The sequence below is a fragment of the Drosophila grimshawi genome, unplaced genomic scaffold, assembly GCF_018153295.1.
Source record: "Drosophila grimshawi isolate 15287-2541.00 unplaced genomic scaffold, ASM1815329v1 contig_1377, whole genome shotgun sequence".
In the NCBI taxonomy this organism is placed as follows: Eukaryota; Metazoa; Arthropoda; class Insecta; order Diptera; family Drosophilidae; genus Drosophila; species Drosophila grimshawi.
Window position 1 is genome coordinate 11,522,576 of NW_025062900.1, and position 22,761 is coordinate 11,545,336.

Genomic DNA, 22,761 nt, shown 5'->3' on the forward strand with positions numbered 1-22,761 from the left:
AAAGTGACCATTTCAAGGACTACACGGATGTCTTTAAGACCGTTTCGAATGAAGAAAAATCGGACGAAACAGCTGACACAACAGGACTTTTTTCAAATAGATAATTTCTCGAGTCCTGTGTTAAACTACCAGGACTATCAACAGGCCAAATGAAATTCAAATCGTGTTGAATACACTTCGAAAGAGTAGATCACAACGAAAATGTTTGAAAAAATGAATGGTTTTAATCGAGATTCGGCTTTTTTACTCATCGCATATGTGCACCTAAAAGTATGCCGCGATTATTTTCACACAACAATCGGCATACAAATATTTGTAGTCGACAAAGCAATGAACTAAGCAGATTTTAATAATCTAAAAGAACTTCCTGATCATTTAATTTACTGAAAAATGTCGCAATAGAAAACGTTAAAAGCTCTGCTTTGTAGTTTCGCAAATGTTTAAAGTAGACGAATTTTGTTGTTTACACTGCTCTTAATGGCACCCATCTAGGCTCATTGGACGCCATGGTGCGTGCCACAAATAAATAAAGTACGAGTAAAGGGGCCTTCAGCAATATTGAATAACACGAAACACTTGCCGGACCAGCAGCCATGGAAGAATAAATGTCAAACATTTGAGCACGCATCACTGGGATTTTCTGCCCATTTTCCATGCGTTGTTTTTCCAACTATTTTCTTATATGTGTGTGTGTGACTGTGTGTGTGTGTGTACATTGTGTTCGCACGAGTGTCCTTTTCAATCAAGTGGACAAGCAACTTAGCAGTCACTTCAGTTGTCACTATTATTTTTGGCAAACAACTTTGAAATAGAATCGTTGCCCTTATCAAATAATAAGTGTGGATTAAAATATTTCCATTTAACTGGCTGTGGAATGATTTAAATAAGTGTAAACACAGCATCAAATAAATTGTTTTAGAGTTTCATCAATAAAGAGAATAATAATAAATTAACGTTTGTATGTTTTTTTTTTATTTATTACAAATATAAACACATTGTGAACAATTAAGCACATATAAACTACACAAATGGTTCTGCATTATATATGCATACAAATACACATATAAACAATCATTTTTGGTATACAACATTTCATTGATATTTTATAGAAAATAAAATCATCGGAAAAGTTACTTGTACAAAAACATTTGGTTTTGTTTCATATTTTGATATATTGAAATGCTTCGTCGTAAATAGTCTACAATACATTTATATATAATTATATAAAAAGGGACTTGTAAATCATATACACATATAAAAATCTACAATAAGGCAATTTTTGTTTTTACGTTGCGGCCAAGGACATACAATTCAGTTTTTTTTTATTATTATTTTTATAAATTCTTCTTAACTGCTTAAGTTAACACTCAGACAGATATTGTTGGTTTGGTTGTGTTTCACGCGGTTAAGTTGAATTTAAAACTATTTAATATGAATTTGCTTACAAATAAGTACATGGTATGTGCGTTACTAACTATTACATAAATTAACGTCTACATCTAAAACATTTCGCTTTTCATATGTTAGTTTAACTTTTGCAAAAACTTGTCAAAAAGTAAATGTAATACAATAAATTTCAACACTCTGTTTTAAATTCACATTCGAAAGTGTACATCAATTAAATGACCTAATTAGCCTCTTTTACACTAAAAATGATCTGATTTTTTTTTTCTGATAATATTTCGCGTTTAACTTTCTAATTATTTTGACTGCGATATGAAATTTTGGCTAAAAAATACAAAAAGATTTTGTTAGGTCTGCGGCATTATTGATATATATTGAGAATGATTCGTGTTCCTATGCGCCCACTTTGCTGCCACCTGCATGCATCATGACCAAGGACCCGACCATGGCAACCAGCGTGCGATCCAGCCAAGTTACTGGATTCGGATATAGGAAACCGCCCTCATAGAATCCCAGGTGGCCGCCGTGTGCCACCTCCACATATGCTGATTTTTGTCGAGTGGCTGCAATGATAAAAGAAATGTTAAATATTTAAGTAAAAAGTTTTTAACAAATACAAAATAAAAAAAATAAATTTTCCATTTCGCAGCCGGTAGGATTCGAACCTACGCTCCCAGAGGGAATCTGATTTCTAGTCAGACGCCTTAACCGCTCGGCCACGGCTGCTTGTTGGTTGTCTACAGCAATGTGCCCACTTCTGCTACTGTTGACGAGCATATGTTGTCTTAACAGAGCGTAACTACTGAATCACGTAAAATGTTACGATAACGCAAGCCAACATAACATTTTACGATACACGATGATAATGTTAAAATACTAGCAGAGTAAAATATGAAAATGTCTATTTGAACAAAAATTCAAAACTTACTGGCATACTCCTTGATGGGTAGCAGCAGATCTAACGGAACGAGCGGATCATCCTTGGCATTAATAAATATCATTGGTTTCTCAATATTATCGAAATAGAAGAGAGACGAGCTCCACTTGTAGAGCTCCTGTGTCGATGGGAAATTGTAAACGCGGCGCGTATAAGCCTCATCCAGTTCCGGCAATGTTGCCGCAGCAATAATATCACGCTCGTTGAGATTGTGACGCGCCTTCACCTCATCCGAGAGCAGCACATGGCGATGGCGCAATATGATGCTCTTCACATTCTCAGTCATGATGTACAAATAGAAGCGTCGGAAGTTTTGCCAATTCAATAGCCATTTTGTGCCCCTAAAAAGTACAGACAAACACAAATCGATAGACATTATTGTTATATACATTTTGAAGGCAAGGTGACTTACTCAACGGCATTGTAGCCCTGGCAAATGGATATACCTCCAATGACACTACTCGGTTTCGCCTTCTGCATTTCGCCCATGTACTTGGTGACGAGATTGCCACCCAGGCTGAAGCCGACGGCAACCATGCGACTCAGCTGATACTTCTGATGCAGATGCTCGACCATCGCAGCAAAATCCTCTGTATGACCATAGGTGAATATCCGTGTCGAGGTCACCTGAACGGTACGCAGGGCGCCAATGTGATTCATTACGGCACAGCGATAACCATTGCACTGCGCCAAATGGACAAAAGTGCGTATATAAACTGATTCTGAACTGTTCGCAATGCCCGGACAAATGGCGACTGTGACGTCATCTAAAGAATGTTTGGGAGTTAGTAGTTAGTAATTAGTTAGACAGAGCAAATAAGTTGTTGTTGGCCAGAAGATGATGATGATAACTTACCCTCCTGCTCCTTGAGCGGCTGATACAAATCATATGTTAGTGTGGAGCCATCCGGCAGGGAGAGGTAGACACGCTCGCCCAGAGGCCAGGGGCATCGAACACGGCCCACAATGCTATGCAATACGGTCTGAACATGTCCGCTGAATCCCCACAGTCGCGGCGGTATATAGCTGCAAAAAATAAATGGAGATGGTCAGTTGATAAACATGTGAGTTGCGTGCAGTTAATTACTCTGTGCAGTTAACTGCCAGCCAAGCTGGCTAACTTAATCACTACCTACAAAAGTCAATTCAATCAATTATTTATAAAGTATAAAGAAGGTAAAAATCTAACAGCTGCAAACTGTTGCATCTCAACAGCGCCACTAACAGCTGTTACTCGGTTGCACGTTAACTACGTCGGTCGCTGTTAATCGAATACAAGCATCGGTGGTTCAGTGGTAGAATGCTCGCCTGCCACGCGGGCGGCCCGGGTTCGATTCCCGGCCGATGCAACTTACTTTTTTTTTCTTTTCTGTATTTTTCCATATTTAGCCTTGTAACCTTGATACAAAACAAGGCCACAAAATCGGTGGCGTGCCAAAAATGAATACGACCGATATATTTAATTCAATTGAAATCCCCAAATGCTTCAATTGTAAATTGTAAATTGCGATTGCTGCAGTAGAAATGGCAAATGGCAAACTTTTGTCCGGCAAACAAAGCATCTCGTAGAATCAATTGAACTCAATTGAGGTATAAAAATCAGCGCCATTGTTGCCAGGCGTGCAAAAACGTGCCGAAACTGTCCAGTTAACTCTCTTAGTCAGCCCCTTTTCAATTAGTATCAATCAAATGTGTTCCGTTCTCTATTGTGGATCGCGGGAATATTAACAAATGCTAAATAAATTGCTAATCTTCAAACATTATTTATGAACGCCGCTTTAATATATACCAAGTAGTTTCATTGACCACATCAATTAAATATTCAAATAGTTGAATCCGCCTAGATTTGTTGTAAAAGTTTGACCACAAGAAAAAAAAACACATGCAACAATTCCCAACATGCAATTCTGAACAGCAATTAACAATATTTGTGAAGGGGGAGGGAAAAACAGAAAACCGACAAAAATGTCAAGATAACAAATAATTATTGATTGCTGTTGAATTAAAACTTGTCCGCATATCATAAATGTTAAGAATCCCATTTTATTTGTTAGATACACACTTTAAAATATATGTATATAGAAATTGAGTAATCATTACATTAAAAATATAAGTAATACACATATTAATACTAATCGTTTATTGTAATTAAAAGTAGAACTTTGTAAATGACATCATTATTTATGATTATAAATTAGAGTCGGGCAACAAGGATCGTTCATTTGCTAGTGACCACTGCAGTTTATACATACATATATAAAATACACTCGTAAGAGTTATGCAGATGACTCATCTAATAAGTTTTTGCACCCCCTTTTTTTGCTGTATTAATTCCTCAACCACAAAGGGGCGATAAAACAATAACAATCTTAAGCTGGTGTGGAAGGAAGAGAGCCACAAGTTGTGGCTGTGCTTGCTGCTGCTGATGAGTAAGTAGATTTGCGCTCATTTCGCTTACGTAATCTTTGTTGTCAAACAAAAGCGGCCAACCCGCTTGGACTTTTGGCACTGCGTCAAAATAAAATCACAAACAGGTAGTCAGCCGGCAGCCAGAACGGCATTTGATATAAGTGTAAAAAAGAGCATGGAAAATTTTTGGTGCTTTTTGTTTGTTAATGAGTTCAAGATATGACTGAAAATGGGCTAACATATGTGAATGTTGTTAATACTTAAGAGATTGAGACACACCTTATACATAAATATATACAAACATGTATGTATTAGTATGGTTACAGTATATCGAACATCAAGCGCAACCAGTTGACAGATTAAATAGAAGAGAAAATCTATTTTCAAGCAGTGCATTTTTTACTACAATTGTTGCTAGGCTATTCACTGTTATTCTTTTTTTAATTTCAAAGAACTGCGCAATTATGTTTGCACTTTGTACCGTTCCCTTATCAATGTTTGACCGAAAGCTGACAACAAATAAAAATGAAGTCAAAGCTGGCTACAAAATTGTTGACAAATCTTTTTGCAAAAACCGAATGTCGAACAAAACAAATACACATATGTTCATACATACATATATATATACGTATGGCTATTCATATGGATTTTTCAATTAAAATGGGTAAAAATTTTCCAGGCGCGTCCATACAGTCTACAGTCACCAAAAAAAGTTTGTCTTTGGCTTATATAGTTTCTAGAGTTGAAGCGAATTTTACGATTTGTTAATAAAATATATACATTACTTTTGCAAACAAATACGAATGACTGTGCGAGGGTGTGTAAGGTGATACATACGTAATATATGTACTCTATGTGCATGAATGTGTTAATATTGTCAGTCTTCTTCGCAATGATAAGAAAACTTTGTCAAATGTATTACACATTGATGACAATTTCGACTTTAGTTTTAGGCAAAAAATTCTCTGTCACAATTGTGGCTAGGCAACTGATATGAAGGTTAAGCAAATTGATAAGACAACTGTAAATAATTAAAAAATTCTTTAAATTAAAAGTACGCATTACCAATTAAATGATTTTACAGATAGTTCGGTTATTAATTAAACAACACTTAAAATATTGATAATCACTAAAGCTATGGTCAACAACTGCAACCAAGATCGCTTTTGAATAGAGGCCACTAATTGCGACTAATGATGCATGTGCTGGGAGCAGCTGTTGCATGCCGAATACTTGAGCTTTGTGCATGTTTAGGTCATATAAGTATTTACATATATACAAGTATATTTTTATATAATGTGAATCATAAGCGATTGCGTTTCGATTGGAATATCACAAAAAATGCGGCAACGTGCAGCTATAGAAGTAAAAAATCAAATGACACTAGCTGAAAGTGGTAAGCCAAGAAATAAAATACAACCCTTATCCTTTGTTCAATTTTGTTTTTGCAGCTAATTTTATTGAAGGTCCAGCTGTTAACTAACATTTTGGCATGGCTGTAACGTGTATGCAGCGCACAAGTAACAGCTGAGCAGACACACACACAAACAGCATACAAAAGTAATGTGTGGGAAGCAAAACAAAAAAAACAAATTGAATGGCGACTGAATTTCGATATGGACAATATATACATATATATGTATTTCCATACGTTTATTTTTGTAAATTGTGTTACTTACGGTTCACGCAGCACCGGCGCTATTTTGTACAAACAATCGAGAAACTGCTCATCGAGACACCAAACGCTCGGCTTCAGTGGCTGGCTGTGCACATTGAGTATGCGAAATAAAATGCACACAATGACGGCGACGAGCGTTAAAAATGCGGTGGACATCTTTTCAGGGTTTACGGTTAACCCCCCTGCACCTGTAGGTGTCACTGATGTTGATTTAATTTTGCACTTCACTTTTAATATCTCAAATGCTTTTCTATTCTCTTTTCAATTAAATCTACGTCGTATGCTCTGCTGATGTTAGTTAAAATGTTATTTACTTTATTAATTTGGGTTTGTACACAAAAGGCTTACTGTGATTTACAGCTGTCAGGGCAGATCACGCCCACAAGCGCACACACGACGCACACAAACACAAACGACGCAACAATCGCCGCAAAACAAACACGGTTGCGGTTCAAGATGTTCGACGTTTATATGTAAATCAATTATTTAATTACACTATTTGCCTTATTATTTGAAATTAAACCTTAACAATGGCAATTCGGCTGATACACTTAGTCCCACAGTCCTCGAGCGTCTGGTGTTGTTTTTAACAAATAAGTTAATGCTCAGACTCTGCTTTACTCAAAATGGCACTGTTATATTTATGTCATTTTTTAGGCCATTTCAACCCATTTAAACTGTTTGGTTAGCAGATTGATTACACTAATCGTGGGAAAAGAATATTTTTAATACTTTTGTGTGTTTTAGATTACCAGCGGGTGGCCTGGCGGCTTTGAAGGACATCGCCAACAACCTACCTGATGCGGGCACAGACCAGTACTTTGCACTAGTATTTATATTAATTTGCGCTGATGTCGGTCATGGCCGAAATTGAAATCGTAAAATTAACAATTATTGTAGAAACTGACCTATTTGATTATGATATTCACAATAAATTTACTCACCAGATATGTTTTTCTTTAATGCGCTTGTGTCGGTTACATCCGACTACAACGTTTTAACTTGTTAAATCACATGTTAAATTTTAATTTTATTAGTAGTCAACTTTCGACTGCCCGCTATTTTTAAAAATTCCCGCATTCCCAATCCCATATTCAATAAAACGATATTGTCAAGCTCAAACCAATAAATGTTATCGATATAAGGGTTGCTGGTATTTTTCGGCAATGTATCGCCAAATCGATAATTTGTCATTCACTCAATGAGAACACGTATGTGTCCATATGCATATGCGTGCGCCCCAAAATTAAAGTCGGAGTTATGTTGCTAGTCAGCAGAGGAATTACACCATTAGCCGCTTGACAAACGTGAGTGTTTTGGATGGGTAAACTAGACATGTTCGCAAAAGAAAATAAGTTAACAGCGCACTTTAATCACATTACAGGTTATGCGTGGAAATCGCAGTAGCAAGACGCCAGCAAAACAAGCAACAGGAGTCCCGTTGCCCGGCACATCGAAACACAAATTAAAATTACTGCAAGCATTCCGAACGCAATAAAATGTTGCAAATTCTATGCATATTGATTGGCCGACTGCTGCTGATGGGCATCGGTGCTTATGAGCTTCTGCAGCAGCTCTATTATCGACTGCATGCGCTCGCCTCCAGGTCATATGACTACTGGCAATGTGATGATAAGCATGAGTTCGTTTTCATACGTGCCGCCCTGGACAAACTGCAGAAGTTGCCGCAGCACTTGGTGCTCGTCATCGCCCCAGACGATTGCTATGTAAACGATGTGTTGCTCAAACGCGTTTTTGGCTATGCCCAATTTGTTGGCATACCCTATTTAAGTGTCTATGATAAGCGTACGCCCAGCACTGGTTACGTCCACCTATCGCAACTGTGTCAAACCATGGCCAGCGATACCAACGACAGACACTTTCTCTGGCCGCCCAAAGAAATCAAGGAACAAATACAACATCAGCACTCAAATGGTTGTTGTAGTAAAACGGCTGTCGTCACAAATGGCACAGTCAATGGCTATGCGAGCAAAGGTCCGCATTACACTCAGCTGCAGGTTAGTTGTCATTGATAAGGACTTATCATAAGCTAGCGCAAGTGTTGCATGTGTTTTAGTAGTAGTAGTTATCTGCAGTGTATTTTAAAGCTGATTTACTCTTGCGGAATAGGCCACTTTAGAGACATATTCGACTTGGTTACAGTCAACTATTAATAACAATGAATTATACTTAAAGCTGTAATATTTGTCTCAAGTCTCAAGGTATTCCTAGCCTTTGGTTATCTATACTTTGCGTACAATCTGGTGCTGAACTTTTGAACGCCGGAACTTAATATTGTTTTCTTATCACTACTACAAACACGAAACTGTTGACTTTTGCAGGTTTATCAAATTGACAGCGCTGATGGCCATGCCCTCATCGCCGATGTCTGTCGCGAGCTGTACGAAACTCGCAAATCGGCGCAGGTGGAGGGCATGCTGAAGGAGCGACAGACGCTTCACGACGGCATCAATGCGATGCTGAGCAAGCGGCTGGGCTTTGTGGTGCCCGAACCGGAGCTGGGCATTGTGTTCGCGAGGCAGACATGCACATATGGTCTGCTGCCGTGGCATGTGCGCTTCACTGAGTTTCACACGCATCGCGGCGGACGCTATTTTAATGCCAAGTCCTTTGTTAAGATACTTTATAAATATGCCCGCTGCGAACAACGATGGGGAAAATAGTGTTTTAAGTGTGAAAGTGTCCTAAGTAGTTACTTAATGTAATTATAATATTGTATTTTAGTTTAAAATTGTATAAGACAAGAAAACGAATCAAACTGCGCTACAAATGTAAGGAAAAGTGAAAAGAAAATCATAATACATAAATGTTTGTTATTCAAAAACGAAATGTATTTGCCGAGATTTACAAATGAATCATGTCAAATTGTGTTTTGCATAAATATTTGATGGTTTTAACTGTAAGTTCGTTTGCTTAAGCTCTAGTATTAGTTATTATTTTTTTTTTTTGGTTGTATATCTGTGTGTATTTTGCATTTCTGTATATATGCGGCAGCTGTGTGCTCTATTCCCGCTCGGGCTGGGTGTGTCGCTTGGACAACAGATTCACATCGGTCAGATACTTATTTTTCTCGATATTATTATTATTGGGACCGGAGCTCGGCATGCGCTCGTGTATCATTTGAAAGGAGTTGCGTAAATCATTTAGTGAGTCGGCGAGACCCTTTTTAATGTTGGCAAATTCACTGGACATCAGCGACAGCCTGCCCAGCAGGAAGTTCAAATTACCGTCCATGTCCATCATGTACTTCTTGGTTTCCTCCACTTTGTTGGTCAAACTGAGCATGGCGCTGAACGTGCTGTTCACATAGCCAACTTGTCCGGCCTCCATCAGACCGAGCATTTCCCGACTCTCACGAATCTCGCTGGCCATTATATCGATGCGATGCCACACCTGCTCCAAGGCCGTGTCCAGCAAACCGCTAATGTTGCGATTGTCCTCCTGCTGGGTGGTCACCACCAAATCGCCCAGTTCGTTGAAGCGTGTCTTCACTAAGCCCGTCAGCTCAGCCACCTGCTGCTCCAGCAGCTGACTCACTTTCTGCACAATCTGCAGCGTGCCAAACTCCACCTTGCGCTGCGTATCCTGCACCGCTTCCGAGTTGTTCATCATGATGCCATTGAATGTGCCCAGCGCATCGAAGCCGTCATTCAGTTTGCTGTGGCTGGCATTGATCTCATTGTAGAGCTGGTTGAGCAAATTGATATCTACCGACAACAGCTTCAGATCAGCCTGGACGTTCGCTTCCGTCTGCTGCAGATGCTCTGTCGTCTGGCGCAATGCTAAGATAATAAATATATAATAATATTATGGAAAATCGATTGATTGTTGCTTATATTTAAGACATCAAAATGAACAATGATGGAACTTTCAAAAGTTCTTGCCTTTGTGCTCATATGGATTCAAATTTTCCATCAAATACGTTTTCGCTCACCTGTTTCCTGGGCCGACAAGGATTCGGTCTTGAGTGCGGCCAGTGCGTTGAGTGTTTCGTTATTGAGTTCCTGGATATAGGCTCTGTCCTTCTCATTCAGACCGAGTGGTTCTGGTGGAGCCGTTGGTGGGGCATTACGCAGCTGTGCCACATCGGTGCTCAACGCGCCGAGACGTTCCATTAGCTGCAGCTCGAACTCATCGTTCTTGGGCGGAGCAACTGTTGTAGTGACGGCAGCAGCAGCAGCAGCCGCAGCAGCAGCAGCGGCGGCGGAGGCAGCAGCGGCAGCATCACTGTGCTCCTGCAGCTTTTTCTCGATTTGGGTCAATAGCATATCAGCTTTGGGCATGCGCTCGAAGCTCTCCTGGGTCTGTTGGGCGGACTGCTTATTGCTATCGAGCAGCTTGGCGACACTCGTCGATAGCTGCTTGAGCTCGTCCAGCAGCTGTTTGTTGATCTGCTGCTGCTCCTGGACAAAGGCATTGGGCAGTGCGGGGGCGGGAGCTGGAGTGGGAGCTGGTGCTGCTATAGCCTTGGGCTGCTTGAAACACTCGTCATTCTCACGCATCCATTTGAACATATGATCCATGGCCTGATTGATCTTGTCCGTCTGTGCATTATATTTCTCCTCTTGCTGCGATGAGATGCAAATTTGTAGCTTCAGCTTCAGATTGGTGATTTGACCAGTTGGACTACTTACTGTGATCAGCATTGTCTCGATCTGACTGACACGTTCGTCCAGTCGTCCAAATATGCCATTTATGGGCTCTAAACTCTTCTGGCCCTTCTGCAAGGCCTGCATCGCCTTCTTCATTAGTTCGCCCAGGGCACGTTCCCGATGCTCGTGCCGCTCCAGCTTGTTGTCCAGCTGATTGTACGAGTAGATCAGCGATTTAAGTGTTCCGCTCAAGTCTTCATTGCTGCACGGATAGCAAGAGCAAAATATATTAAAAAACAAACCACAAATAAATATAAAACTATTTCACAGTCGGTTTTTTAATAATATCTGTACATCAATACTGATGCTGAATTGTTCATAAAGTTTTTGTTCCTCAGAAAAATTAGATAATATTTGAAAAATAATAAATGAAAATATTAATAAATATTTAAGTATATTTCGTAATAAACGTACCCATAGATTGTTATTGTTATTTTTACTGAACGTACTCGAATCTAACACATGTGCACATATGTAGTATAATTTGTAGAACAAGATGATTTCATCAATCGTCGGTGGGTAGGGGCCTGTGACTTTGGACCACCACAGCCCCGTTTATGGCTCAGCTATCGACAGCTGAGAGGGTTGGGGATGGCCGCCTGCAGTCAGTCGTCACAAATGACATGTAAAGATCGAGATCAATTCTCGTAAACATGCATGGCTTACCCTGCCTGCTAATAATCGATGTATTTGTGTCCAACAACTCAGTGCCGTCTCAGGGTCAGAAACCCTTTTAGTTGCCATATGTGAGTATTGTGTAAAATGCATTGATGCTTCTGCTGATGTTGATAGAGATATGCAGCGCATCCAATATCCATGTGCCGAGTATACCATATGTATGCTGGCTGTGCTTTAAGAGTCTTATTCCCCGTACCCGATCCCATTCCTATTTCCATCCCCATTCCCATTACTATTGCCCATCCCCATATCATCTATTCCGCAGGCCATTTGCATGAAGTGTGTACATGCTCTGGGCCAAAAATAAACAAATACACACAGTCGGAACAGACAGACCAACATCTCTGTTTCTTTGAAGGCAATAGTCATTAGTTTTGGCAGGGCTGTCAGTCTGTCTAGGGGCTAGAAGCTAGCTGCTGGATGAAGGCGTTGCCCTGTGTCGGCATATGGTGTAAAGTGGCCAGGGGTTGGGGCCTTGGGGGCTTTGGGTTTATTTCTTTTTCGAATTGGGTGTCGGATGTGGGGGAGTTTTGTTTTGGAGTTGGGGACGTCCTGGCGCCGCATTTGATGTCTTGCACATTTCGCAAAGAAACATTTTTAGTGCATTATATTTCAAATGCGTTTGTGGAAATCCAAAGCAAAGTGCCAACGAATGTTTGACATGTGTCAAACTTGTTTGTTTTTTCGAATCCAAGAATAATGATGGCACATCAAGAGTGTACAAAATAAAGATCTCAATGAGCTACGATATTTTTGTTTCGCACATTACAACATTTTATTGAGAAATCTTTAAGGCTTACATTTGGCAAAGAACTTTGATGTATGTCTACATTAAATTCAGAAAAGAACTTTGTATCTATATTGTTTCTGTTTCTTGAAATGTATAAGCATTTCATTAAAGAGGTTTTCTTCACTTGCCCCTCTTAATATTGTGAGATTTTCTAAATATAAATATTATAAAAAACAAGAAAAAATGGCTATCTAAGTCATGCCAAAGATTATGTTCTTTTCTAGACCTCCAGTCAAATGGCAAACATATAAATATCACAATAAATTAATAAACAAACCGAAAGATTGATTCTATGAAAGCTATATGATATAGTAATCTGATGTGGATAATTTTTGCTTCGGATGTTAGAAGCATAAAAACGGAAACAAAAAAGATTTTCACACAGGATTGTTCCTATCTCGATGATATTTTGATTAAATGTTAGAAAAATAATAGCACGCAATCCTGGCGAATTTGATTAGGATAAATTATTAAACAATAATGTTTTGAATTCAAGAGTTCATCTGTGACCGATTGTGCTTATGGGAGTTATATGATATATCTCGACTCGGCTGATCAATAAAAAATATACATTATGAGGTCGGAGACTTCTCCATGAAGGCGTTGCAAACTTCACGAGAAAATTATAACAGCCTCAACATTAGTATAAATAGACCAAAGGTCTTTGCATATTTTCCACTTGGATAATCTGTACTCACGTGACTGATGCTTCGACGGATGTCTGCCATAGGCCCAGGCCAATTAGGGCTAGGAATACTAAAGCAATTGATTGATGCGCTGCATTTGCCATTTTGGTGCGTTTCGCTGATCTTCAATTAGCCACTGATGCAGTACGCAAATCCAAATGAATTCAAAGTGCGTGATCTGTGCTGTGGATGGAGGAAACTGCATCAATATAGAAGGAACACACATACATTTATAGTGTATGTAAATTGAACATTGCAATGGAGACGTCAGAAATTTATCGATTGAACGTTTGTTTTTGTTTGGCTTTTATAAAACTACATATCGCAGCTAGAAGCCATGGCAATTTGATTGCAGCTGCATGTTGAAATGGACATTTTTTTCCTTGTTGCAATGCCGATAGATATATATACATATATAGTTGTATATATGTGGAGCTCTGCATATACATTGGCGTGAACGGAGCGCTATAACAATAAACAAATGATGCAGATCATTCATTAAGCGTGAGCTAAATTTCCATTTCATGCATTTTCTGGTCGGTAATAAATGCAAGCAAAAAAAAAAAGAAGGAAAATGGGTCAAAAATATGCAAGTGAAATGCTTTAATGAGCACAGTCTGATTTAAAAAAAACGGTTCAATTATTTTTATTAAAAAAGAAAACAAATATACACAAATAAATGGAATAATAAATACTATGTATGTCCTTATCGCAAAATTGAATTGGGTTAAAGGTTGATAAATTGTGAATGTTAAGATAGACACTGAGTATATTATAGTATAGCCGAGTACTCATGCATGTGTTGGGCAAACGTTATTAAACTAATCATAATAAGTTTACAGAAAATGCATACTTATTTAAAAACGATCACACACACGCACACACACACATGGGATTAATTTTTAAGTAATGATTACTGAAAATCGAATCAAATTTTCAAACCTCAAACACTGAATTGGTTTCGATATTAAAAACTACACTGTCGATCACTTAATATTCAACTACAAATAATAAACAACACTTCTTGAATTGTTGTTAGAGCAGACAACGTCCTCACTGCACGAGCAGCGCACAATGAATGAATATAAGATGCTGCCGCTTAGCACCAAGAATTCTGTCTGCTAATCGTCTGCCGGTTAGCGAGGGAGAGAGAGCGTCAGCTAAACAGAATGAGAGAGAACAGGCCCCAATCATGCTCAGATGTTTCTAATTAAATGTAATTAAAAGAGCACATCCATCGAGAAGAGCAACAAGTCGAGTTTGTAGCTTCCCGCATCCTTAGTCTAGCGGACGGCGTATCATAGAAAGCGCAATTGAATCAAAATTCAATTTGTTTTAATACAAAACTATTCTGCATATTAATTATATGGGTGATTGCAATCTTAATGCAGCGGCAAATATCAAACCAATCAAATTCTAATAAATATATATTCAACTTTAGAATGCAATTTATGTTGAATTTTAACGCCATTTCAATTCTAATTTGTAATGCTCGGCTAATAGACCGAGTATGGATATATATCTTTTGGTAGGGAGGGAAGAGCACTCCACGCCACCTGGCGGTCAAGACTAGAAAAACCGAAATGAACGAGCGCGATCCGAATTTTAGTTCGGTGCGAATGGCATATTTACAAACGCACAGTTTTCGATACATTTATGTGTGAATGTATATCGAAAATCGATGCCTGGCTATCAGCTGTTGCCGGCTGTTGTTTATATTGGTAAACACATTTGGTTTTTTTTAATTTCCTTAAAGTTGGATCATGCCAACAATCATTGCCTTGGATGCATCGCTTTCGATGCTGCGCCCTGTGCCGGGACGCAACGAGCACACCTATATATCGCTAGCGATTAAAGGCATTCAACATCTGCTCGACAATCTGACGGCATCAGGAAAACTCGAGCATTTGGCTCTGGTGGTCTACACCACAGTTTGTGAATTGAAAGTGGACTTTACACGGGATTACGATCAAATACGTCAGGCGATTAAAAAAATCGAACCTCTGGACAAGGCATGCCTGATGACGATGTTAAAAACCTCGGTCAGCCTTATGGCCACCTGGGGCACTCAGAATCTGCTCCAGTTGGTTGTGTTCACAGACTGTGGTCCGGGCTTTGGCAGCACATCGCTAGCTGCTTTCTTGGAGGGCTATACCGGCAAAGAGGCGGATCCGGAATATGCCTGGCTAAAACTATTGGCCGCCTACCATCTGAATTTCATCTGTCTCGGCATGCATGGAGATTTATATTTCACACGAGGCGTTACGTTGCATCAACAGCTGCTGGACAATGCCGCGCTAAAGGGTGAGTCTTGGATGCAACATGTAAATCCTTTAGAATCTACAGATATTTGAAATTTGTATGATGTTTTCGTTGAATTTACTAATTTCTTGGCGACTTTTAGGTCAACTTTTTATGACGAAGCCGACAAAGGGCGCGGAGGCAGGAGAGGTCACAACTAGTGGTAGCCATAAGAGCGAACTGGGTCGCACCGCATTATTCGAGCTAATTGAGCGACTGTGCGAGAGCAGCTACAAATCGACAGAGGTAACGCTCAAGTGCGGCCACTATTTCCGCATGGAGGGGCAAGTTCTGCTGTGGCCCCCAACGGTGCCCTACGAGCAGGCGCCGCTGTACGGTGGTGAACCCATAGTGCGACACATTGAGCAGCGCATTGATGTGTGTGGGTTCCTCTCGCTGTCGGACATCGGCTCACCGGCCACGCTAAGTCGCCACTGGGTGCTGGCGAAGGTGGACCGCGAGAAGCCGACTCGTCGTTCCGGCGGTCTGGCAGCAGTTGCTAAGCCCGCCAAGCTGACGCTGGACACCAGCAATCCGCACTATGAACTGGAGAAGCTCGAGCAGGATGTACGCGATTTTTACATGAAGGACAACAAGGATGCCGAGGAGAGTGGCGATGATGGCGATGTGAGTGTCGTCCTCAAGCACAGCTCAACACCACAAACGGAGCAGCAAAAAGACACGCTGTGCGTGTTGCTCCATGGTGCACTCAAGCTGGAGAATATGGCTGCTCTGGTGCTGCTCGGCGAGAGATGGTATGGCTTCATGTATGCCTACAACGACAGCAAGAAGAAATCCAATTTTATGCTTAACGTATTGCCACCGGGTTCCAATGTCATACCCTGGCTGGGTGACCTGGAATTGCTCGGTTTTCCCGAAGATGTGCCGCCTGGCGAGAGTGCCAGCTTTCCAGTGCGTTCCGAACGGCGCTCATATTCGCAGAGCAGTGTCGTCTGGATACGCCAGGCCAGTCTGCAATCGGATGTACAAAAGGTGCTACGGCATGCCAAGAAGATGCCCGACAAAACGCAGCATTTCTACAAGGAATTGAATCGCATTCGTCGCGCAGCTTTGGCCCTCGGATTTGTGGAGCTGCTTGAGGCGCTGGCGCTCTTGATCGAGAAGGAGACCGCACAACTCACACTGAATGGCGTTGGCAGCGAGTGCACGCTGCAGCTTCAACATGCGGCAACTGAGCTGCGCAAAACATCAAATCGTGACATCAAATCAACAATTGTGCCACTCCAGAAGGCAAGTGCTGCCGATAGCACATCGTCTGCCGCTCCTCCGACTTCAGCAGGGAGTTACTTGTACTAGCATCTAGTTTACTTTTACTGATTTCTGAATACCAATTAAATAAGTCATAAAATGACATATTCGTATTATTTTTTAAATTTAAAATCTATTTATTTGTTTCAAGTAGAGAATGTTAATTCTGTTAACAGTGTAACGGCTGCTCAATAAAGTTTACAGTGAGTTTACAGCGCTGCACCGACTATTGCCTATCGGTATCGAACAATCAAAGATTGTTATTTATTTTCATTACTTGCTCGCTGCTAAAATGGGCGGTCCCGAATTACCAACAGATCCCGGGGAGGAGCACACTTTTCAAGCGCCAGCAGTTGAGCATCCACAGATTGGCGATCAAAGCGATGATAGCGACAACTCGCATGCCTATGATGACTACCAGCCGCTGGCAACAGATGCCGACGATGCGAGCGTTCTGCCAAACGAGATTATGAATCATTGTGAGGATAATGATGGGGATATCGATTTGATGACCGCCGAGGTGATTTACGGTGATCCCAATATGCCTTCAATTGAGAGTGCCGATGCGGAAATCGAGCGTCAAGTGTGGAACGAGCCGCGACCGCAGGAGCTCCAAATGGAACTGGACAAAATGCGCACCGAGCAGGTGAGTAAAATGAATAAATGCAATCTATATATGAGGTTTAACAATAAGCACGTCTTGCAGATACTCAAAGCCATGTCGAAGATAACATTGCCAAACGTGACAATACCGGACTGGGCCAAGGGTGTTCCCGAGGAGCGCTGGAAGCTCGAGTTGCTGGAGCGCATCCAAACGCGGAAGGGGACACCGGACAAAGCAGAGGCAGCTGCTGAGCAGCCAACAAAAACTGAATAATGCATATACACACATAACGATATATATATATATATTTATAGTTGATAAGCTAAGCAAAATGTTTTTGTTTTTATTATTATTAAATTAGACTCTCAAAACGACACTCCCAATATGTAGAAATTTGTAAAACTTAATGTATGAAGCAACGCTGGACTTTAAAATACGGCGAGCAGCGCCTGGCCCACCAGGTTGACCTTGGTGAAGTTCTCATCCTGCTGTGTGTTTGTCAGCTCACGCAACTTGTCCATCACATAGTCGACGGAGACAACTTGAGCGATCGTCTCCTGTCCACTTGACGTTGTCGTCAGATTGCCAATGGCCTGCATTGAGCGATACCAGGCCTCCAGATCGCTGGCCCACTTCAGCAGCTCCACAATACCTGAGGTAGTCGCATGGCAAACCTCCGGCCGTGCCACGTCCAGCGTCTGTGAAATGCTCACATTTAAATAGAATGTTGCAATCGCTATTTGCAAATTGGCGCTGCCCGCACGAATGCCGCTGACCAGCTCCACAATATGCGGCAGCTGCGCCTCAATCTGTTTACGCCCCTCCGGGTGGGTTAACCCGTTGGCCAGGCAGCGGCAAACCATCAGTTGATTGGCCGCCGCACCGCCCAGTTGGGGCAACACGAAATTCAACACATTGTGACTATTGTGCAGTAGACTGTAGACCACCTCATGGCGTACAGCCAGACGCAGTACATCCAGCACCGGGAAGAGCATGCCAGCTGGCCACTTGAGTAGCATCATCAGCGCCTCCAATGCGGTCGGATCCAATTCGGGTGACTTCTCCGTCAGACGAATGACGGCAAGTAAAATCTCATCGCCCACTTTGCCCTCCTCGCAGGTTAGTTTGTTGTTGAACTCTCTAAAAAAAAAATAGAACGAAAGAAAAGTAAATTTAAGTCTCGTTTTAAATATACTTTAGTTAATTGAAGTGTAATTATGAGTTTGGGCTATATTTCTAATTATAGCCAATAGTGCTAATTCGTAGTCTCATTTTTGAAACAGTTCGAATCTAGAAAAAGGACTGGTTTCCATCAAGAATATGGACAATATGCAATCAGATTTTGAATCTAACATTTATGTGATCAGGTCCAACTCACTTCATCTTCTCCAGCACCTTTTTCGCATCGCATGTGTCGAAGGTGCGATAAGTGCTAACTGGGAAGTGTTTATCGCTGCCACGCACAAAGTTCACATTGGTGCCGGACTGCGTATTGCTGCTGGCCGTGGAGTAGCTGGAGGCGCCTGTGAAGGGGTCCATGTTGCCGGCGCCTTGCACGTTGCTGCTGCTGGAGCCGGGCACATAGCGCGAGCCACCAGTAAACGGATCCTGATAGCCGCTGTAAAACAAATTTTTAGGAATACTTTAAATCTATTGCGCATCTTCGCTTAGGCTCAACTTCTACATACGTTGTAGGTTGCGCTATCACCGTTTGCGCATTATCAGAATTCTTGATGATAAAGTTCGCGACCTGATCGAGATAGGCCTGAGGCAGATTATTGCGATGAATGAATTGTTGGGCGGCCTGCCAGGGATCCTCGCCGCGATTGTAGGGCAGCTTAATTGGCGGCTCCGTATCGGATATGTCCACATTAAACACATAATCATATTCCTTGCCCTCGTGCAATTTCTTGCCGGAGTTCTCCTGTGTGCCGCCCGTGGCACCGGTAACATCGCCCACCAGTTTCCACTTGCCCAACTCCCACACATAACACTTGATCGATCCATCCACGTGACGCACCATCTTTGTTTGCCCCTCCCGTGTGCCATTTGACAACAGTGCCTCCTGTCCGGCCAAACTGATATTAGGATAGAATTTGAATTATTAATTGCCGATTAGAGAATCACCTTGAATCTCTTCATTACTAACTCTGTCTTCTTGACACCGCCAATTTCCTCGCTTAGCTGGGACTTGTGTGTGGCGACGGCCATGTCAAACGCGCGCAAGAGACTCTCTTTTGCCTGACGCGACTGATCTTTGGTGAAGACGCGAACGACGCCATCGCTGCAACCGGTGACAATATCACCATTCTGCAGACAGGCAACTGACCACACCGATATTGCTGGATGGACAATGGGATCGCCCAACTGTTCACCCGTTATGACATTCCACATGCGCAAGGTGCTGTCCTCGCCGCAGGACAACACAATGTGCTCGCCCAGTGCGGGATTGCCGGCCATGGCATAAATATAGTTCGTATGACCGCTCATCTCACGCACACATTCGCCATCCTCGTTCCAGAAGCGGAGCACTGCATCATTGCCGCAGGACAATAGAGAATTGGCGGGCAGCGGGATCAGAGCACGCACACAGTCCGTGTGACCTTTGAGTAGGCGCAATTTCTCGCCTTGTGCATTCCAGTAGTAAATACACTTGTCTGCGCCACCAGTCACATATTTCTGTTGGGCGGGAATCGTGGCCACCGCCCAAACAGCAGCCTCGTGTCCTTGCAGAACGGTGAAGGTCACATCGCCCGTCTCGCTGATGAGCCAGACACGGGCGGTCTTGTCCCAGCTGCCGCTGATGATACTGCGCGATTTGAGGCCGGCGGCCAAGCTGCAAACCGTCGATTCGTGACCCTTAAGCGTCAATAGGGGCACAAAGGCGTCCTGATTATAAATACAGATTGTCGCATCATTGCTGGCAGTGCAAATCCATTGCTCCGATTCCAGAAAGTATATGTACGATATGAAGTTCTTGTGATCCTTCAGCGTTACACTCTCAATGTACTCGTCCCTATTTGTTTATAAACAATTTTTTTTTGAGACTGGCGATGACAAAATACTGTTTCTTTGTCTTTGTGTACGAACCCAATTGCTTTCCATAGTTTTGTGGTTTTGTCCCGTGAACCAGACAAAATCATTTGGGCGCCGTCTGGTGTCCTGCCACCGGCAGACACGGCACGCACATCCAGGCTGTGTCCCAGTAGCTCGCAGCTAATCTTGTAGTTGTCCAGCGTTGGCTCCATCTTTCTTTTCTATTCTTTACTTTTTTTTTTGCAATTCACTAACTATGGAATTTTTCGCCGGCTTTTGTTGGCAAATAGTATTTTTTGTAGTGATGAGAGTATCTGAATGTCGTCGATATCGATATCTCAGCACAGTATGCAGAGCATGTTAATCGCAAGCAAAACTGACTAGTTAGCTGAAGTTATAAAAATTGCTAAGCTTTAAATAATATTTACAAAAATAAATATATATAAACATATATCTATTCACCTTCAAAATAAATAGCCGAGCACGAAAAGAACATAAAATCAAGTCAATATGCCAACTATCAGAATTGCTGACCAGCGTACTATTCCTGTTACTCTACGTTTCTTCTTACGTCTCTCTTAAAATTGAAATACGCCACTGCGTTACGTATGCGCAGGTTACGCCTGTAAACATAAAAGCAAAATACGAGTTTTTAAAATGCAGGCAGCCGGCGCAAATATACGCGTGCCGCTGCAACGATTTGGATTGCTGTCTCGTGGTCTGCTTGCCACACGCAACTTTGCAGATGCGGCAACCACACAAGATGTGAAACCGAAAGCGCCAACAGCAACACAAATTCCACCAACTTATTCGAAATCGTCTCTTAAGATGAGCGGCTGGCAGCTGCATAGTTATGGCGACATCGATGAGTTGCAGTTCTCTGAAAAACTCAAGTTACCCCAAATCCGCAACTCCGGTGATTGCCTGGTGCGAGTGCGTACCACAGCCGTTAATCCCATCGATATAGCCATGCTACGCGGCTATGGATCGACGCTGCTGAACAAAATGCGCTGCGATCCCTGCGATGATATTGAATTCCCCTTGACGCTGGGTCGTGAATTTTGCGGCGAACTGGTTCAAATGGGCATGGGCCCATGTAAGGGGGAACTGAAGCTGGGCACGCGGGTGTGGGGTGTGGTTCCCCTATCAAATGCCAATGGCGCTCATGCTGAATACGTTGTGGTGCCCGCGTCCTGTGTAAGTCTTCACAACGTTGATCGTGTACAGTTCAATTTTGAATCAGTCCACTTGTATTTCTTAAGCTCGGTCCGGCTCCTAAGGAACTGGATGTCAGCGAGGCAGCCAGTGTGCTCTATGCCGGATTGACTGCCTGGTCGGGCATATATATAAGTGGCGGCTTGGGTGGTCCCTGTGGCGCCACAACATCAGCCGGTGGTGGTGCAAATAAACGTGTTCTGGTTCTTGGAGGATCGGGTGGCGTTGGCACACTGGCCATCCAGATACTCAAGTCTCAGGGCGCCCAAGTGCTGGCCACGTGCAGCGAGAACGCTGTGGAGATGGTGCGTTGTCTGGGCGCCGATTGCGTTGTTGACTACACGAATCCCGTTGACATGGAACAGCTATCGAGCTATGCGCCATACGACATGGTCTTGGATTGCGCCGGGCAGGGCGGTCAGCAGGCGGCTGATTTGCCTTACGATTTCCGGCAGTACATCACATTCTCGTCACCGCTGCTGGCTAACATTGACAAGCAGGGATTGGGCTTGGGTGCCCTGCAAAATGTCGCCGACCTGCTAAGGACGAATGTGAGAGCAGTTAGCCAGCGTGGAGGATTGGTCAAATGGGGATACTTCCTACCAGCGGCGCATGGCATTCAGTTCCTGCAGCGTCTCGTCGAGCGTCGTAAGGTGGGCCTAATCTCTAATTCCATTCTATATCTACTCATCTATATCATCCTTACAGCTAATACCGCAGATCGACAGTAGCTTCGATTTCAAGGATTTGCCGAAAGCCTTCGAGCGCTTAAGATGCGGTCATATGCGCGGCAAAATTGTGGTGAAGCTTTAAGACTGTATTTTATTGTTGCTCCGGGTGCTATTGTGCATATTTAATATTTTAAGTCGAATTCTTGAAAATAATGATTCTTATATATTAATCACTCTTATCTTGTTTAATCTTGGATTACTTTATTTCATTCATGAGAATAAGGAGTAAGCAGAACTTGCTTTTCATCCTAATAACTCAACTATGATAACCAAAAAAGTCAGATAGATCTTGATGTAAGTGGAGTTATTTTTGCAAAAGAAAGTTGCTGAATATGAACATAATCTTAATA

At 42.1% G+C, this 22,761-nt stretch overlaps 7 protein-coding genes and 2 non-coding genes across 12 annotated transcripts; 5 read left to right on the forward strand and 4 right to left on the reverse strand.

The window, feature by feature from the left end:
* Window positions 1–1,152: 1,152 nt before the first annotated feature.
* On the reverse strand, window positions 1,153–6,999 carry LOC6561527 (abhydrolase domain-containing protein 2). Of its 3 annotated transcripts, none has more exons than XM_043214554.1 (6): window positions 6,777–6,999; window positions 6,430–6,616; window positions 3,198–3,367; window positions 2,754–3,108; window positions 2,333–2,682; window positions 1,153–1,967 (listed from the first exon to the last, which is right to left on the reverse strand). In XM_043214554.1, the coding sequence occupies exons 2-6, from the start codon at window positions 6,582–6,584 to the stop codon at window positions 1,798–1,800; spliced, it is 1,200 nt and encodes a 399-aa protein (XP_043070489.1). In that variant the 5' UTR covers window positions 6,585–6,616; window positions 6,777–6,999; the 3' UTR covers window positions 1,153–1,797. The 3 variants fall into 3 exon arrangements, with proteins under 3 accessions (XP_043070489.1, XP_043070488.1, XP_043070487.1); XM_043214553.1 differs by having other exon boundaries at window positions 6,430–6,713; XM_043214552.1 differs by having other exon boundaries at window positions 6,430–6,716.
* Trnas-aga lies at window positions 2,049–2,130 on the reverse strand. Its single transcript has one exon. It is a non-coding gene; the product is annotated as a tRNA-Ser (tRNA).
* On the forward strand, window positions 3,620–3,690 carry Trnag-gcc. Its single transcript has one exon. It is a non-coding gene; the product is annotated as a tRNA-Gly (tRNA).
* Window positions 7,000–7,604: 605 nt separating the features above from the next.
* LOC6571294 (dehydrodolichyl diphosphate synthase complex subunit nus1) lies at window positions 7,605–9,304 on the forward strand. Its single transcript, XM_001997460.3, has 3 exons — window positions 7,605–7,735; window positions 7,813–8,446; window positions 8,771–9,304. The coding sequence occupies exons 2-3, from the start codon at window positions 7,928–7,930 to the stop codon at window positions 9,110–9,112; spliced, it is 861 nt and encodes a 286-aa protein (XP_001997496.1). The 5' UTR covers window positions 7,605–7,735; window positions 7,813–7,927; the 3' UTR covers window positions 9,113–9,304.
* On the reverse strand, window positions 9,259–14,339 carry LOC6562416 (FK506-binding protein 5). Of its 2 annotated transcripts, none has more exons than XM_032736105.2 (5): window positions 14,198–14,339; window positions 13,268–13,438; window positions 11,084–11,303; window positions 10,384–11,017; window positions 9,259–10,231 (listed from the first exon to the last, which is right to left on the reverse strand). In XM_032736105.2, the coding sequence occupies exons 2-5, from the start codon at window positions 13,357–13,359 to the stop codon at window positions 9,453–9,455; spliced, it is 1,725 nt and encodes a 574-aa protein (XP_032591996.1). In that variant the 5' UTR covers window positions 13,360–13,438; window positions 14,198–14,339; the 3' UTR covers window positions 9,259–9,452. The 2 variants fall into 2 exon arrangements, with proteins under 2 accessions (XP_032591996.1, XP_032591997.1); XM_032736106.2 differs by having other exon boundaries at window positions 13,268–13,433; window positions 14,198–14,335.
* Window positions 14,340–14,923: 584 nt separating this feature from the next.
* On the forward strand, window positions 14,924–16,928 carry LOC6562415 (integrator complex subunit 14). The gene is made up of 2 exons (XM_001988440.2): window positions 14,924–15,559; window positions 15,660–16,928. Exons 1-2 carry the CDS (start codon window positions 15,019–15,021, stop codon window positions 16,871–16,873), a joined length of 1,755 nt encoding a protein of 584 aa, XP_001988476.1. The 5' UTR covers window positions 14,924–15,018; the 3' UTR covers window positions 16,874–16,928.
* Window positions 16,929–17,057: 129 nt separating this feature from the next.
* LOC6562414 lies at window positions 17,058–17,800 on the forward strand. Its single transcript, XM_001988439.3, has 2 exons — window positions 17,058–17,471; window positions 17,532–17,800. Exons 1-2 carry the CDS (start codon window positions 17,118–17,120, stop codon window positions 17,700–17,702), a joined length of 525 nt encoding a protein of 174 aa, XP_001988475.1. The 5' UTR covers window positions 17,058–17,117; the 3' UTR covers window positions 17,703–17,800.
* Window positions 17,753–20,763, reverse strand: LOC6562413 (phospholipase A-2-activating protein). The gene is made up of 5 exons (XM_001988438.2): window positions 20,520–20,763; window positions 19,579–20,445; window positions 19,118–19,507; window positions 18,808–19,047; window positions 17,753–18,569 (listed from the first exon to the last, which is right to left on the reverse strand). The coding sequence occupies exons 1-5, from the start codon at window positions 20,675–20,677 to the stop codon at window positions 17,858–17,860; spliced, it is 2,367 nt and encodes a 788-aa protein (XP_001988474.1). The 5' UTR covers window positions 20,678–20,763; the 3' UTR covers window positions 17,753–17,857.
* Window positions 20,764–21,069: 306 nt separating this feature from the next.
* On the forward strand, window positions 21,070–22,590 carry LOC6562412 (reticulon-4-interacting protein 1 homolog, mitochondrial). The gene is made up of 3 exons (XM_001988437.3): window positions 21,070–21,662; window positions 21,728–22,333; window positions 22,389–22,590. Exons 1-3 carry the CDS (start codon window positions 21,123–21,125, stop codon window positions 22,491–22,493), a joined length of 1,251 nt encoding a protein of 416 aa, XP_001988473.1. The 5' UTR covers window positions 21,070–21,122; the 3' UTR covers window positions 22,494–22,590.
* Window positions 22,591–22,761: the final 171 nt, after the last annotated feature.

Excerpts from the sequence above, each read along its gene's own strand:
- LOC6561527 (XM_043214554.1), bottom strand. The coding sequence starts at position 6,584 with ATGTCCACCGCATTTTTAACGCTCGTCGCCGTCATTGTGTGCATTTTA. Across the intron at positions 3,109-3,197 it reads GCCGCTCAAGGAGCAGGAGG|ATGACGTCACAGTCGCCATT; the intron begins GTAAGTTATCAT and ends AACATTCTTTAG. Across the intron at positions 1,968-2,332 it reads ACCCATCAAGGAGTATGCCA|CCACTCGACAAAAATCAGCA; the intron begins GTAAGTTTTGAA and ends TTATCATTGCAG.
- LOC6571294 (XM_001997460.3), top strand. The coding sequence starts at position 7,928 with ATGTTGCAAATTCTATGCATATTGATTGGCCGACTGCTGCTGATGGGC. Across the intron at positions 8,447-8,770 it reads CGCATTACACTCAGCTGCAG|GTTTATCAAATTGACAGCGC; the intron begins GTTAGTTGTCAT and ends TGACTTTTGCAG.
- LOC6562416 (XM_032736105.2), bottom strand. The coding sequence starts at position 13,359 with ATGGCAAATGCAGCGCATCAATCAATTGCTTTAGTATTCCTAGCCCTA. Across the intron at positions 11,018-11,083 it reads TCGAGACAATGCTGATCACA|CAAGAGGAGAAATATAATGC; the intron begins GTAAGTAGTCCA and ends ATCTCATCGCAG. Across the intron at positions 10,232-10,383 it reads CTTGTCGGCCCAGGAAACAG|CATTGCGCCAGACGACAGAG; the intron begins GTGAGCGAAAAC and ends TTATTATCTTAG.
- LOC6562415 (XM_001988440.2), top strand. The coding sequence starts at position 15,019 with ATGCCAACAATCATTGCCTTGGATGCATCGCTTTCGATGCTGCGCCCT. Across the intron at positions 15,560-15,659 it reads GGACAATGCCGCGCTAAAGG|GTCAACTTTTTATGACGAAG; the intron begins GTGAGTCTTGGA and ends GGCGACTTTTAG.
- LOC6562414 (XM_001988439.3), top strand. The coding sequence starts at position 17,118 with ATGGGCGGTCCCGAATTACCAACAGATCCCGGGGAGGAGCACACTTTT. Across the intron at positions 17,472-17,531 it reads ACAAAATGCGCACCGAGCAG|ATACTCAAAGCCATGTCGAA; the intron begins GTGAGTAAAATG and ends CACGTCTTGCAG.
- LOC6562413 (XM_001988438.2), bottom strand. The coding sequence starts at position 20,677 with ATGGAGCCAACGCTGGACAACTACAAGATTAGCTGCGAGCTACTGGGA. Across the intron at positions 19,048-19,117 it reads GTGATAGCGCAACCTACAAC|CGGCTATCAGGATCCGTTTA; the intron begins GTATGTAGAAGT and ends TTTGTTTTACAG. Across the intron at positions 18,570-18,807 it reads AAGGTGCTGGAGAAGATGAA|AGAGTTCAACAACAAACTAA; the intron begins GTGAGTTGGACC and ends TTTTTTTTTTAG.
- LOC6562412 (XM_001988437.3), top strand. The coding sequence starts at position 21,123 with ATGCAGGCAGCCGGCGCAAATATACGCGTGCCGCTGCAACGATTTGGA. Across the intron at positions 21,663-21,727 it reads TTGTGGTGCCCGCGTCCTGT|CTCGGTCCGGCTCCTAAGGA; the intron begins GTAAGTCTTCAC and ends GTATTTCTTAAG. Across the intron at positions 22,334-22,388 it reads GTCTCGTCGAGCGTCGTAAG|CTAATACCGCAGATCGACAG; the intron begins GTGGGCCTAATC and ends TCATCCTTACAG.